The sequence below is a fragment of the Myotis daubentonii genome, chromosome 7 (assembly GCF_963259705.1).
Source record: "Myotis daubentonii chromosome 7, mMyoDau2.1, whole genome shotgun sequence".
NCBI lineage: Eukaryota > Metazoa > Chordata > Mammalia > Chiroptera > Vespertilionidae > Myotis > Myotis daubentonii.
Genome location: NC_081846.1, coordinates 15,079,997 through 15,094,095, shown reverse-complemented (window position 1 = coordinate 15,094,095; position 14,099 = coordinate 15,079,997). Strand labels below are relative to the sequence as shown.

At 40.2% G+C, this 14,099-nt stretch overlaps 1 protein-coding gene across 13 annotated transcripts in view; it reads right to left on the bottom strand.

Annotated features, from left to right (window-relative positions):
- Positions 1–14,099, bottom strand: part of PIKFYVE (phosphoinositide kinase, FYVE-type zinc finger containing) — a 76,159-nt gene that overhangs the window by 15,257 nt on the left and 46,803 nt on the right. For 12 of the 13 annotated variants that reach the window (XM_059702946.1, XM_059702952.1, XM_059702953.1 and 9 more), the window contains 11 exons: positions 12,838–12,909; positions 12,058–12,229; positions 10,054–10,232; positions 8,477–8,590; positions 7,980–8,088; positions 7,721–7,875; positions 6,484–6,574; positions 5,284–5,344; positions 4,091–4,228; positions 2,965–3,085; positions 510–605 (listed from right to left, as the gene is read on the bottom strand). In XM_059702946.1, coding sequence (XP_059558929.1) covers positions 510–605; positions 2,965–3,085; positions 4,091–4,228; positions 5,284–5,344; positions 6,484–6,574; positions 7,721–7,875; positions 7,980–8,088; positions 8,477–8,590; positions 10,054–10,232; positions 12,058–12,229; positions 12,838–12,909 — 1,308 coding nt within the window. The remainder of the gene's footprint in view (positions 1–509; positions 606–2,964; positions 3,086–4,090; positions 4,229–5,283; positions 5,345–6,483; positions 6,575–7,720; positions 7,876–7,979; positions 8,089–8,476; positions 8,591–10,053; positions 10,233–12,057; positions 12,230–12,837; positions 12,910–14,099) is intronic. The other variant, XM_059702951.1, reaches the window with a different exon arrangement.

The following is a 14,099-nucleotide window of genomic DNA, read 5'->3' as shown; positions in this document are numbered from 1 at the left end:
AGGGATACAACAGTTACATACTATAAGACAGAAAGTGATTAGAGGATAGAAGGATTAGGAAGTAACTTGCCTAGTATCCTGTAATACCCTGGCTGGGTAGTTCAGTTGGTTAGAACATTGTCCTGATAAGCCAAGGTTGCAGGTTAGATCCCCAGTCAGGGCACATACAAGATTAGACCAATGAGTGCATAAATAAGTGGGACAAATCAATGTTTCTCTTTCTTTCTCCCTCTCTCCCTCCTTTCCCCCCCTTTTCTCTCTCCCTCTCCCGCCTTTCCTCTGAAATCAACAAAAATTTTTTTAAAAAAGAATCATTCTGTAATTAGTTGGGTAAAGAGTACATCTTCAGATACAATGAAAATAAGCTACCTCACCCAAAGAGTATACGCTTTTACTATATTACATCTTTTGCTCTAGTCTATGTGACAGATATCAACAGTAAGGCAATTAATAAATATACATAAAATATAAAAATATAATCATAGGTGAAAAAGCCCTATGAATAATACCTGAGAGCAAAAGCAATGATGGAGCTGGGCTCCTTCTCACAGACCGCAATGGGCACCCGTTCGTGTTCATACATTAAGTAGTGTTTATCTGGATCGCTGTTCAAGATTTTCAAATACATAAATAAGAACAAAATTAGCAAAAAATCAAATATACAATTAACACATTGCAAGTAAATCTCAGGACAATCTGAACTACACACTGCCCGATTATAAGAATACTAGGGGCCCGGTGCACGAAATTCGTGCACTGGGTGGGGGGGGGGGGGAGTGTCCCTCAGCCCAGCCTGCCCCCTCTCACATACTGGGAGCCCTCAGGCGTTGACCCCCATCACCCTCCAATCGCAAGATCGGCCCCTTGCCCAGGCCTGATGCCTCTGGCTGAGGTGTTCGGCCCGGGCAGCGGGGACCCGCAGCTGCAGCGGCCCCACGATCGTGGGCTCCGCTTTAGGCCCAGGCAAGGGACCCCTTGCTCCTGGGACTGCCAGCTTCGACCGTGCCCAGCTCCCATCGCTGGCTCCACCCCTACTTCCTGCTATCACTGGCCAGGGCGGAAAAGGCACCTGATTCTCTGATCATGGCTGGGGGGCAGGGCAAAGGCGGCCCCAGGGCCGCCTTTGCCCTGCCCCCCAGCTCTTAGCTCCCCCCTGGGTTTCCGATCACTGTCAGTGGCAGGGGGCTTCTTCCTGCTTTCCCTTTCGCCTCCCTGCATTGTGCCTACATATGCAAATTAACCGCCATCTTGTTGGCAGTTAACTGCCAATCTTAGTTGGCAGTTAATTTGCATATAGCCCTGATTAGCCAATGAAAAGGGTAGCTTGTACGCCAATTACCATTTTTCTCTTTTATTAGTGTTGATAATTAAGTAAAGCCAAAATGTATACAAAACTTGTATCAAAGAGCCAAAGGGGGGGGGGGAGAGACAAAAAAGAAAAAAAAAGATCCGAAGAAAATATATCAACAGAAAAGTTTTAAAGGCAATTGAAAATTATCAGAATTAGTTTTCAAATCAGAGGGCTCAGAATAGTCACTCCAAAATAAGCTTTTCCACACTGGCAAGACTTTAGACCATATTTATCTCAAAGAGGGTTTACAATGAACAGCAGAAGTGTAAAAGATTTTGTTCTACTATAAGCTTGAAAGAAAAGTTTGCTAGGAATTATGGAAACGTAATACTAGTCCAACAAGAAATAAATAACAACTTTGCTCTCCTATCAGCATGTGGAAACTCAATGGAGTTTTAACCCAAATCTTGCTCCCCCAACTTCCACCCGGAACCCCCTACAGAAACATTCATTCATTTGTCTTAGAACTAATGGGCTAGATACACAATATTAAGAAAAACTATTACTAAGCATCTAGTTTGTGCAAGATGTTAACAGTACAACTGTGAAAAAAATAGGGATGGCAGAGTTTATAGTACAGCAAGGTAAAAAAACAAGTAATCCTATAAAAAATATAACTACTGTCTGTGGTAAGTGCCCTGAGGGAATCATAAGTGTGTACAACAAAGAGACCTACACTGGTTGGGGCAGGGAGCTGGGGGGAGGGTCTACTAAGGTTTTCAGAGAAACAATGCAGAGGAGTTAATGACTAAGAAGAAAGTGAGGGCATGTGCAACAGCCATAAAACAAGATGGACCATAACCCTGTGAAGAAACTAAGACATCTGAGTCTAAAGCAGAGAAAACAGCACCTTTATACACGACTATTATACAGGGTGGGGCAACGTGGGTTTAGAGTTATACGTGAAACGCAGTTTATTCTTGTATTATTTATTGTATTATTCTCCACATGAATAACTGTAAACCTACTTTTGCCCATCCCTGTAGAAAGATTACTGTATCGTGAGTCTCGGCTTGTCTCTCCCCCAAGACTGTGAGAACGCCTGAGAGAAGTTTAATAAGTACATAATTCAGTTAAGAAAAAGTCCTTATTAAGCAGCATCTGACAACCAAACAGGTCAATGAGCAGAAAAAAACAAACTCTCACAGCCAGTCTATATATTTTCCCACTGTGAGCAAGCCCAATACCAACAAGGTCACATGAACACTTCATGGGCCATTGTAATTCATCACCCCTGTTAGAAAAGACCGTGTCCCCGTAACTTATTGGATCAATAATATCATCTTTGTATATAATCAGCAATATGTTTTTAGGATTATGAGATGTAGCAATATATCTTAAAATATATAAACAATTATTTTCAGAACCAGTACCTTACGCAACATTAGTTAATCTTTTTTCATCTATTCATCTATTATATAACAATGGTGTTGTACAAATTACATTATACCAAAAGACATCTCTTTTACTATGACGAAATGTATTTTAGGGTTGAGAAATAGATATACAGTTAAGTAAGCACATTTAAATATAGAGAGAGTAAATCCAGGTAGATTTTTTTAATGAAGTAAAAACAAAACCACTCAACAGCCACTGGCCTTTATAATACTCACAAAGGAAACGGAATGGGGTTATAGCTGTTTCCTGGAAGCAAATTTGCAAAGATGGCCTTCATGGTTGATTTTTCCTTCACCTGGCTGTCTGTGGATCCCAGCAAATGTCCATCAAACACGTCTAGGATGAAAAATATTCTACTTATATGTTAATATTCAAGAGAGTTTTAAAAAAGTATAAAGCATCAATTTCATTTCCTTTTTGGAACTCAGATGTAGGCACAGGATAATTACCAATGATGGTGTAAATTTCCGATCTGGAATAACAATTATTATAGAATGAATCAGAAAGCAACAATGAAACATACACAGCACTGACTCCAAGGGGTTCACTCTTTTACACTTTGACATTTCTGACACTGAGATCCACCTACAAGCGATGGCAGAAGCCAGGCAGCAGTCACGATGGAATTACTGCCTGAGCATGAACTCAGCTCTTCATGTTGACACTTCAACTCAATTCTGTGCACTGTGGCTATTACACATGAGATTAATTGCACCTAAAAAATTATTTTTAAGGTATTTTTAAGGAAGTAGTTGCTGCTTAAGTAGAAAGCAAGGAAGGAGAGAAGCAATGCATAAATTTGCTATTAGTGCAATACCTATTTGTTGTTGGAGAAATGGCTGCAATTTTTCTTATTTCTTACAAGGCAACAATCATGTGCTTTATGGGACTTAAGAAAGTAATACCCCCAGAAGGTAGATAAAGCTGAATATGTTTTGTTACTGAGATATTTACATGTCACATAGAGAACTGAAGAGGTGACAAGGTAAAAAGCTATAGCTAAAAGAGCATATTCAATAGCATAAAATGTGTAAATTCTAAGGCAGTGGTTCTCAACCTGTGGGTCACGGCCCCTTTGGCAGTCGAACAACCCTTTCACAGGGGTCGCCTAAGACCATCCTGCATATCAGATATTTACATTATGATTCATAACAGTAGCAACATTACAGTTATGAAGTAGCAGCAAAAATAATTTTATGGTTGGGTCACAACATGAGGAACTGTATTTAAAGGGCCAGAAGGTTCAGAACCACTGTTAAGGGATAGGAGAGCATTGTGTCAAAGCATTCAGAGTGCTTTTCTCTTTGGGATGAAGTGCAAGGAAAGTGACTGGAGCTGTACCTTCGGAAACGCTGGCTGAGTCCAGTTCCGGCAGCCCTCCCCCCGCCGGCTCAGGCATCGCTTCGGGGGGAGTAGGCAGCTGCAGGTGGACAGAGCTGGTGGAGCTCTGACTGGACAGGGTGCTTAGGAAGCGGTCCTCTGCAGAAAAGCACAGGTTAGATGAGTCATGTGGAAACATGAAGTCCATTTCTACCTGATCGTAATGCTTTTAAAAAGCCAACTCACAGTTTTACTTCAGAAACCAAAGTATTTCAGCTTCCTAAAACTTAGGCCATTTTAGTGCATATTTTAGATATGGGTACAAAAATTCAGACAGGCTATATGACTTGACTATGATCAGATCTTAACCAAGTCGGACTCCTACCAATATTCTTTGCAATAGACCATAATGCAAAGTTATGTTTATTAGTTCAGTTTAATAGGGAATGAAATTATTACACTATTGGAAAAGATTATATGCCACATTCTCAGGGGGGAAAATTCACTTAATTATAACAGAAAAATGCGAAGAATTATATGAGCTGAGCTCTTGTTCTACAAAGATGGTCTAAGTAAGAACCTACACAATTTGCTAGGATGCCACCAAGTTATTCCATGAAATATTGTGAAAGACAGCTAAAATCTAGAAAAAGTTTTAGTGACATATAAACCTAATTAAACTTTGTAAGACTTTTGCACTGAAACCTGGGGGCTGACTTTGGAACTAGCAAAGCAGACATTCAGTCTCCTTTTTCCTTCTTGTTCTTCCCCTAACAGCTGTCTTCTCTGTTTATTGTTTATTTTGAGCTCCTAATTTCTCTCCTTGAAATATACTTTATAATAATCTTAAACTGATAAAGCTACAATCAAAGTAATTGTCAAAATTAGCAGTAAAAAACAACCACTAGACCAGTGATGGCGAACCTTTTGAGCTCAGCGTGTCAGCATTTTGAAAAACCCTAACCTAACTCTGGTGTTGTGTCACATAGAGAAATTTTTTGATATTTGCAACCATAGTAAAATAAAGATTTATATTTTTGATATTTATTTTATATATGTAAATGCCATTTAACAAATAAAAAGCAACCAAAAAAATGAGTTCGCGTGTCACCTCTGACACGCGTGTCATAGGTTCGCCATCACTGCACTAGACTAATATTAATAATAATGTCTTTAAATCTAATGGCAGGTGATCACTAGGCTCAAGGACCAACCTTTTTCTCCATTCGGAAGCCCTGGAGAAACATTCCGTGGAGGTGCATCCACCGTGCTTATCTGTAGAGAAGAAAACACTTTGTTCTTAAGGGAACACTAAAACTTTTAACCAAGTGAATCTTAAGCTTTCTGGTCTCATGACCCCTTCAACTCTTAAGAATTATTAAGACACTCAGCTTTTATGTAAGTTATATCTTCAAATTTTACCTTATTAGAAATTAAAACTGAAAGTTTCAGGATATGCATTTATTAATTCATTTAAAAATAACAAACCCATTATATATTAACATAAATAACATACTTTAATTAAAAATAGCTCTTTTAAAAAAATTGGTAATAGAGGCATTGTTTTTCATTTTCACAAATACTTGAATGTCTAGATTAATAGCTTAAAAGATTAAATGCAGAAGCCAGAGATGAATCTCACCCTTGCCTTCTGTCTGACCAGAAACTTTTCCCTTCTCACTTGCATATTTACCCACATCTGCACTCCCATCCTTTCCTTCCAACCTATTTTAGAGGTCAGCACTTCCCTCTGTCTGTCTCATCTGAGTCTTTCTTTGCTCATGGAATATCTTCTCTCCCTCTGTGTTCTCACCTTCTCCACTGCATGTAAATATGCTATTATCTATATATATAAAAGCCCAGTGACTGAACATCGGAACGACCAGAACAACCAACCAGACACTATGATGCACACTGACCACCAGGGGACAGATGCTCAACACAGGAGCTGCCCCCTGGTGGTCAGTGCGCTCCCACAGCAGGTCGATTCCCATAGGCCATGCACCCCCCCCCCCCACCAGTGCAGGAATCCGTGCACCGGGCCTCTAGTGTCTATCATAAAACAAAACCTGTCCATAACCCTTTGTTTCTCTCCAGCTACCAGGTCATACTTCCTCTTCTACAGATCATTTTTTAAAAGCTTCATGTTCATTCTGTCAACCAGTGGTTGTTGGCACCAATTCAATGCCAAAAGGAATCCCTGATTTGGGGTTTGGTGAAAAAGAAAACTTTATTCAGTGGAACACAGCTCAACTGTGACACAGCACAGCTGAAAACAGCATGGGTGTGGAACAGCGCTGGGGCGAGGCAGCCCTGGGGCCAGGACCCTCCCCAGCCAGGCAGCTCTGCTCTGCTCTGTCTGCTGAGACATCTTCAGTGGAAAGGGAAAGTGCTCCAAAACGACATTTTCTTACCTTGCTTTCTTCCCCCTGTCTCAGTCTTCCAGGACTTGGAGGAACTGAAGGCCGCTTTCTACCCTTTTCCTGCTGGAAAAGGTCTTGCAACCTACAGTTAAAGGAAAAGAAGAAAACAAAGAAAATGCTTTTGTTTCTGATATCCTCAATAACGTTTACAAATTTTCTCCTTACAGCTTTGAAAACACAGTAATTAGATTTTCCAGTTTCGACTGCAAGAGTATTAAAATTGTAGATAACTAAGACGGAGTTTTTGTTTTATTTCTAGTCAACTAATCAAGAGCTGTTACTGATTTGACCATAGATATAAAGGAACAGCAAGTTATTACGAGATGGCATAACATAGTACAGTGGGGCCTTGACTTACGAGTTTAATCCATTCCATGATGGAGCTTGTAACTCAAATTACTCATATGTCAAATCAACAGTGAACGAGTGAGACACGTGATGCTGGGTTGATGTTGTGGCGTTCACTGTGACGTTCGCTGCACCAACTAGCAGTGGGGTATCTGAAGCTGGCTCATAACCCGAATTTTAGCTCGCAACTCAAAGCAAAACATCAGCCGAGAGACAGCTCATATCTCAAAAAACTCGTTAGTCGGGACACTTGTAAGTCAAGGCCCCACTGTATTAAAAACAGGGGGTTTAGAGACCAATACATTAGGGCTCAAAGCCCAGCTCTGACAATTAGAACCTATATAACCTGAGCACACGCTTTAGTCTCTGAGAGCCATAGTTTGCTCCTCTGTAAAATGGAAATGGTATATACATTGTAAGACTCACAAGACCAAATAAGAGTGAATGTCCATCTAGTGTTTATTTAGTGCCTAGCATAACCCAAGTGCTCAATAAATGAATGCTATACTCATCTAACTGGACATTTAAATAAATACTGAAGGGAAATACTTCCCAAAATAAATATTTCAATACAGGAATATGATATAGAATGATTCAGATGAGATTCAATAAGCCCACACACTATAACATTTGAAACAACATTAAAGGCTGTTCTCATTTTTGTTTTCTCTTTTAATTTTCACAAACTACCTAAAAATTAGCATATATATTTTTTAAAATATGAAAAAATGTGAGGATAATAGTGGTGACAGAAAACAAAAGCTTCAACAAACTGAGAGTAAACTAAACATCCATAATTAACAAGGACACTTAAACTAAGACATCATGGCAGAGCCCGTTTTGCAGTAACAGTGAAGACGCCCTGGATGCCCAGTCCCACCTGCTATTCCAGGCCTGGAGCACCTCACAGAGGCTCTGCTTCTTGGCAATGAGGGACTCGAAGACCGACTGCAGCTGCTGAGGGGCATCCACAGAGGAAGACATGAGCCTCGCCTGCACCTTCTCGATCCAGTTCTTGAACTCGCCTTCCTCCATCTACGAGAACAGGAACAACCCAGCCCGCACCTGAACCACGCCCAAACGCACCTACCAGGGAGTTAATGGTTAGCGTTTGGGTTTCTGTCCAAGGAATGAATTACCTCCTTCTGTGCAAAGATATCTTCCATTTTCTCCTCTCTTGTTTTGCTAAATGTGTCAGTTTTCAAAGATGCCAGTCTTTCATCGATGGCAAGATATACCTGTGAAACTCTAACAACAGAAAGAATGGTAAACACTTTATAAAAGTGGAATCAAATTTTCTAATCTCACATAAATAGAAAAAAGATGTCACACACAAAACTTTTAATGTTGTATCTAAGTAAGAATCCTATGCCATTTTGCAGAACAAAAAAGACCTGAAAAGATGTACATCAAAATTTTAACAGTTGTTATGACTAAAAGGGCTTGTCTTCTTTTTAAATACTTTTATATACTGTCTACATTTTAATTTTTTATACCAAGCATATTTAACATACAATTAGAAAAATGCCATTATTTGCTTTCAAAGAAAGATAAATGAATAAACTTGATCTTTAAAATATCTGTAGATTATAGGTAGTTCTGAACAAAAAAGAAGATCAAAGAAACTAAAACTTACTTTTGAAAAAAGTCCTTTAAATCCTGAAGAAGGGACACTTTTAATGGGGCCTGGCGTTTAATGAATACTTTGGGGAGTGGAACACATACTTCAAGAAGCCTAATGGGAGAATAACTGAGAAGAAAACACAAGTAATAGTAGAAAAGTGAAAAATATGTTAATATTTTGAGTAAAGGCATATCATAATGGTCAAATCCTATGAAGCATAAGAGATAAAGTTTCAATAAAATGGTCTTTTAAAACAATCATAAAAATATTGAAGACCACTTTCAGCCATTATAAATACTCTCCCCAATTTTGGAAGCATTTGGTTTTGTTTTTCCACTGCACCATGATGCCATCTTTTATTCCCCTGGCGGCCACCCTCCTGTACTTTACAAACAAAATGACTGGGAGGAGACATCCTTTCTACAGGTGGCTCAGACACAGGTATTCACCACCTTCCTGGCTCCCGAGGATTCTTCAGGAGTCTTTCTACCTAGTAAACACTCTAGCCCATCTAGGCCCTAGGTTCACGGCCAGAAGGACTTGCTTAAAAAAGGAAATAAGGTCCAATTACAGCAGGTCCTCGGGTTACGTCGGAGACCCGTTCCTACGGCGCGACATGATTTTCGCCGTAAGTCGGAACCCACCTACGTCACTCACATGGAGCACATACACAGCAGTAATGAAGTGAAACAGTAAAAAAAAATTTAGAAGATAACAATTCCTGACCTTTACTTGTGGTAAATAAATAATAAAAAACATAAAGCACATATGTACATACGTCGAAATGACAGAACTTTTATTTTTTAATAAATGGGAGATGGCGGCGGAACCACAAAACGATGTACGTTGAGTCCAACATAATCCGAGGACTGTCTGTACAGACATTTCCTACTAGGTGTCAAATGTTGTTTTAGGTGCTGAGAATAAAGCACTACACAAGAGCCAAAATTCCAGCCCTCGGGATTTAGATTTGAGTAACAAATGCGACAAATAAATACTTAAAATATGTACATCAGATGGTAAGTGCTATGGAAAAAAAATAAAGCAGGAAATGCCAAGGGGAGAGGGGGTCAAGGCAGGTGAAATCTGAACTAAAACATGCAGGAGAAAGGAAAAGCAGGCAGACAGCTAGGGAGCGGGAGGTACAAAGAGAGAAGAGCAAGTGCAAGGCTCCCAGGCAGTGAGGCTACAGCAAGGTGAGCAAGGGGAGAGCAGAAGGAGGTAAGAACAGGGAGGTACTGGGCAGACAGCACATGTAGGAGCTTACAGGTGAAATAGACACCCATTAGAGGGTGTGGCCTGAGCTGATTTTCATTTAATAGGATCATTCTGACTAGTTCATATCATGACTCCACCGTGTGCTAGCTTTACAAGTGAGCTAATACAAGTGAGGATAATAATACCAATCTCTTAGGTTAAGGAGTAAACAGAATAATAGCACTGGAAGCTTAGCACAAGAGTATGGCCCTCTGCATTTGCAAAGGTGGGGGAACACATGCCACCAATTAATTCAATCTAGTACTAGTGGAAATGCTACAAAGCCTTCCAGGGAGTACATGAGTGCGTAGAAGGCCGCTCTGACTTCTTACCTGAAAGATGCCACCATCTGGTTATAGGAGAAATACTGGTGATAATCATGGTGGATGGAGTGACCGCATGGCTCAGCATTGGCTCTACGAGTGTACTGGTGCCCATAAAACCTAAGCTCAAGGTATTTTGCAAATGACATGGACCAGGACTCATTGGAAAGAGCAACAACTGGTGTTACCTGAAATTCAGCATAAATCATTTGTTATCTAATCACATATTAAGAATCTCTCTTTTTTAAAAATATGTATTTTCTTTTTTTAATATAAATCTAGCATATTCTGACTATAAAAACTTGGAAAAAGAAAAAAAATGTTAAGAGGAGGGTGGAGTTAGGGATGACTGGGAAGAGCAGCATCACCAGTAACCCAACCACCAATATCAATATAAAAATTATTTCCTGCAGTTAGTTTCATAATCTTTTTTTTTTTTTTTTTTTTTACCTAGCAATGGACCATAAATATGTTCCCACATCAAATACTCTTTTACAACTTGATTTTTAATGGCTGCGGAATATCCCATTATGTGGATATTAACCAATCCTTACTGATGGGCATTTAAGTCATTTACAAGTTGTTCTTTATTTTGATGAGGTTCTAATAAACTTCCTTGTATATAAATACTTATACATACCCATAATTATCTCCTTGGAATAAATGAATGAAAGTAGTATTCAAAGAACATGGACATTTACACAGTCTTTGCCACATTTTGACAGACTTTTTCCAAAACAGGACTACTAGTTTACACAACCCCGAACAGGATCCAAGTACCAATTCCCCACTCTCTTACCAATCCCAGGAATTACAAACCTTTGAAATGTGATTTCTTAAGAACAAAAATAGAAACACACTTCACTGGTTTTTACTTATACTTCTTTGACTACTAATACGCAAAATTTATTTTCACAAACTACTGGCCATTTGTATTAAGTTGCTTTATCATGCCTTTTGCCCATTTGTAAGTAAGACTGTGCCTGGCCAGTGTGGCTCAGTGATTGAGCTTGGACCTATGAACCAGAAGGTCACAGTTCAATTCCCCGTCAGAGCAAGTGCTAGGGTTGTGGGCTCAATCCCCAGTAGGGGGCATGCAGGAGGCAGCTGATCAATGATTCTCTCTCATCACTGATGTTTCTATCTCTCTCTCCCTCTCCTTGCCTCTCTGAAATAAATAAATAAATAAATTTTTTTAAGGTAAGACTGAATATTGCAAGGAATGACATCATGGCTGTCTGCTTGCTATGTGAAAGGAACTAAACAATTCTGCCCTCCTCAACCACTGACATCAGTGTAGATCAGACTGTCAATTTACCTGGAATTCCCACATGTGCCTTCCAAAGCACACTCCAAAATAAGCCAATAAAGGTACCAATGAAGTTAAATTTGGCACATGCTCAATGCAAACAATTTGGATTAAAAGTATATATTAAAACCAATATTGACACCAAATACTTCCTCTGGAGTTATAAAATACACACACACACCCCAAAGGAAAAAGACACGCTGTTCTTTTCTTAAGAATGTACATGAAAAACCAGTGGAGAAGAATTTAAACATGGCCTCATCTGTAGAAATGTTGCTATAAGCTCCAACTTACACAAACATCCCAGCATATATACAGCTACCAATCTGTCTCCTCCCCTAGAGAACAAGGAGTCCTTGTACATTGCTCTTTTTCATTCCTAGGGCCTAACATAGTATCGGGAACATAGTGCCAAATCAGTGTTTGCTGAACGAATAAACAAACATAACTGAGAACTGTCAAGACATAATCTCCATATATTTTACTATACAAAGTATCTATACTGTTCATAATGACCGATAAATTCTAAAATAGAATCTTCAAGAAACAAACATGAAATGGAACATACAGCACCAAAAGGTAAATAAATACGAGCCCAATGACAAATAACACATTCAACATAACAGACCACCTTCCCTCACAAAAAAGAACTATGCAATAAAGAAGTAAATACCCTATGAAATATAGCCACAGGGTCCATTTACCTGTTTGCAGATCCTGCACCAGGAATAGGTGAGAATTGTATGTTGATATCCAGGTACTGGAGAATCCAGCTCCTTCAGGATGATCTGCACACAGCCTTGGCCATGGACAAAGCGCCGGACATGATGCACCATGGGGGTATCACAGAACATGCTAGGACACTGGTAAGAAGGCCTTTGACAAAAAAGAAAGTCCTCACATTAACCATAAAACTGAAAAGCAATGTGTAATGCATAATACAGTCAAATCCACTGTCGAGAAAGTGCAGCGTCCTCTCTAGAGTAAGAATGATTGGTGGACGGTCTGCGGGGCTCCACTTAAAAGCACTGCTTGGGCCGATAGCTGAACATCCTGCCTTCAACTACAATCCATTTGGTAAGCACCTCTACTTGCTGAGCATTTCTAAAACTCCTTCCATTTCTGGAGCTTGTTTTTCCCTATAAAGGGGGCTGGTAAAGATCAAATTACTTGCTCTTTGAAATATAAATAGCAGGTGATAGCACTAAGGCTTAAACCTGAGAGCCTATGCTTCTTTTGCTTCTCACTGGAATTACTATAAAAACACAAATCCTAAAAAAAAAAAAGTCGAAGGGTTGGCAGGATAATTAGATGGGCAAAGATTTGAGGAATGAACTGGATAATAGTGTATGGAATAGACTACTTGTTTGCATGTGGCATAAATGTGAAGGCCACGCTACAATAAGCTCATGTTTATGTTTTAGGTTGAAATTCCGGGCATCAAAAAAGCACAAGTGGAACATAAAGTGAAAATATATTCTTACCTGAAACAGTATCTCTCTAAAAATATTCCTAATGTAAGATCATTCTTTCCATAAAACTCCATTGTTACAATCCTAAAGAAAGAGATCACTTTTAGTAACGTATCATGAGACTTAGCACACAGCAAAGATTTCATGAGACACACTATCTGTCTACTAGATGTGCTTATGATATAGTACTGATGCAGGTAATATTCTTGTTACAGAACAGGTTTTGCAACGAGTTTAGACTAGCTACACTTTAGCATCTTATCCACACCCAGTCCATTAGTGTCTTATGAAACTATTTAATCAGGATGATTATAATATTAAATGAGTACATGTCTCTTTTACAGAGCTTTAAGCCCTGTCAACACAAAATGGGATCCTGTCTCCTGCTCTCTAGTCCACCCTTACTGAGCCTGGTGAACCGCAGCTCAAATTCCTCCAGGAGAGCCAATTCTTCACTTTAATTCTAACTTATAAATGCCCACATGAGTTTAGCTGACCAGTGTTGAAGCCCCCATCTTATTCAATCCTTGACCTAAGGAGTCCAGACAGCTGAAGAGAACATTCCCTGCCTCTCTCAGCCCGTCACCTGCTGATACTAAAAGAATCCCTGGTCTCACTGGCAGAAATAGGTGTTTCTGGTGTCCAAAGTGAAAATATGAGACATATTTTGTCATGGAAACAGTGCTCCAAAAACAAGCAGTTACATTCCACAGTATTTTTAGAATTAAAGATAACTATGTAATAACTAGGCTTTGGGACTATCATTTCAAACAAATCATTTATATATAAATATACTACAGGCCCAGCGCATGAAATTCCTGCACTTGGGGGTGGGGGGGTAAGAGGGATGTCCTCAGCCCAGACTGTGCCCTCTTGCAGCCCTCAGGGGATGTCCAACTGCCGCGGAGGCAGGAGAGGCTCCTGCCACCGCCGCTGCACTTGCCAGCCGTGAGCCCAGCTTCTGGCTGAGCAGTGCTTCCCCTGTGGGATCGGGCAGAAACTAACTCTCCAACATCCCCTGAGAAGTCCCAGATTGCAAGAGGGTGCAGACCAGGCAGAGGGACCCCAGTAGTGCACGGATCGGGGCTGGGGAGAGACATGGAGGTTGGCCAGCTGGGGAGGGACGGTGGGAGGGCTCCAGGGTGTGTCCAGCCCAGCTCACTCAGTCCCGATCAGCCAGACCCCAGCAGCAAACTAACCTACCAGTCGGAGTGTCTGCCCCTGGTGGTCAATGCACGTCATAGCGACTGGTCAACTGTCTACCCCCCTAGTGG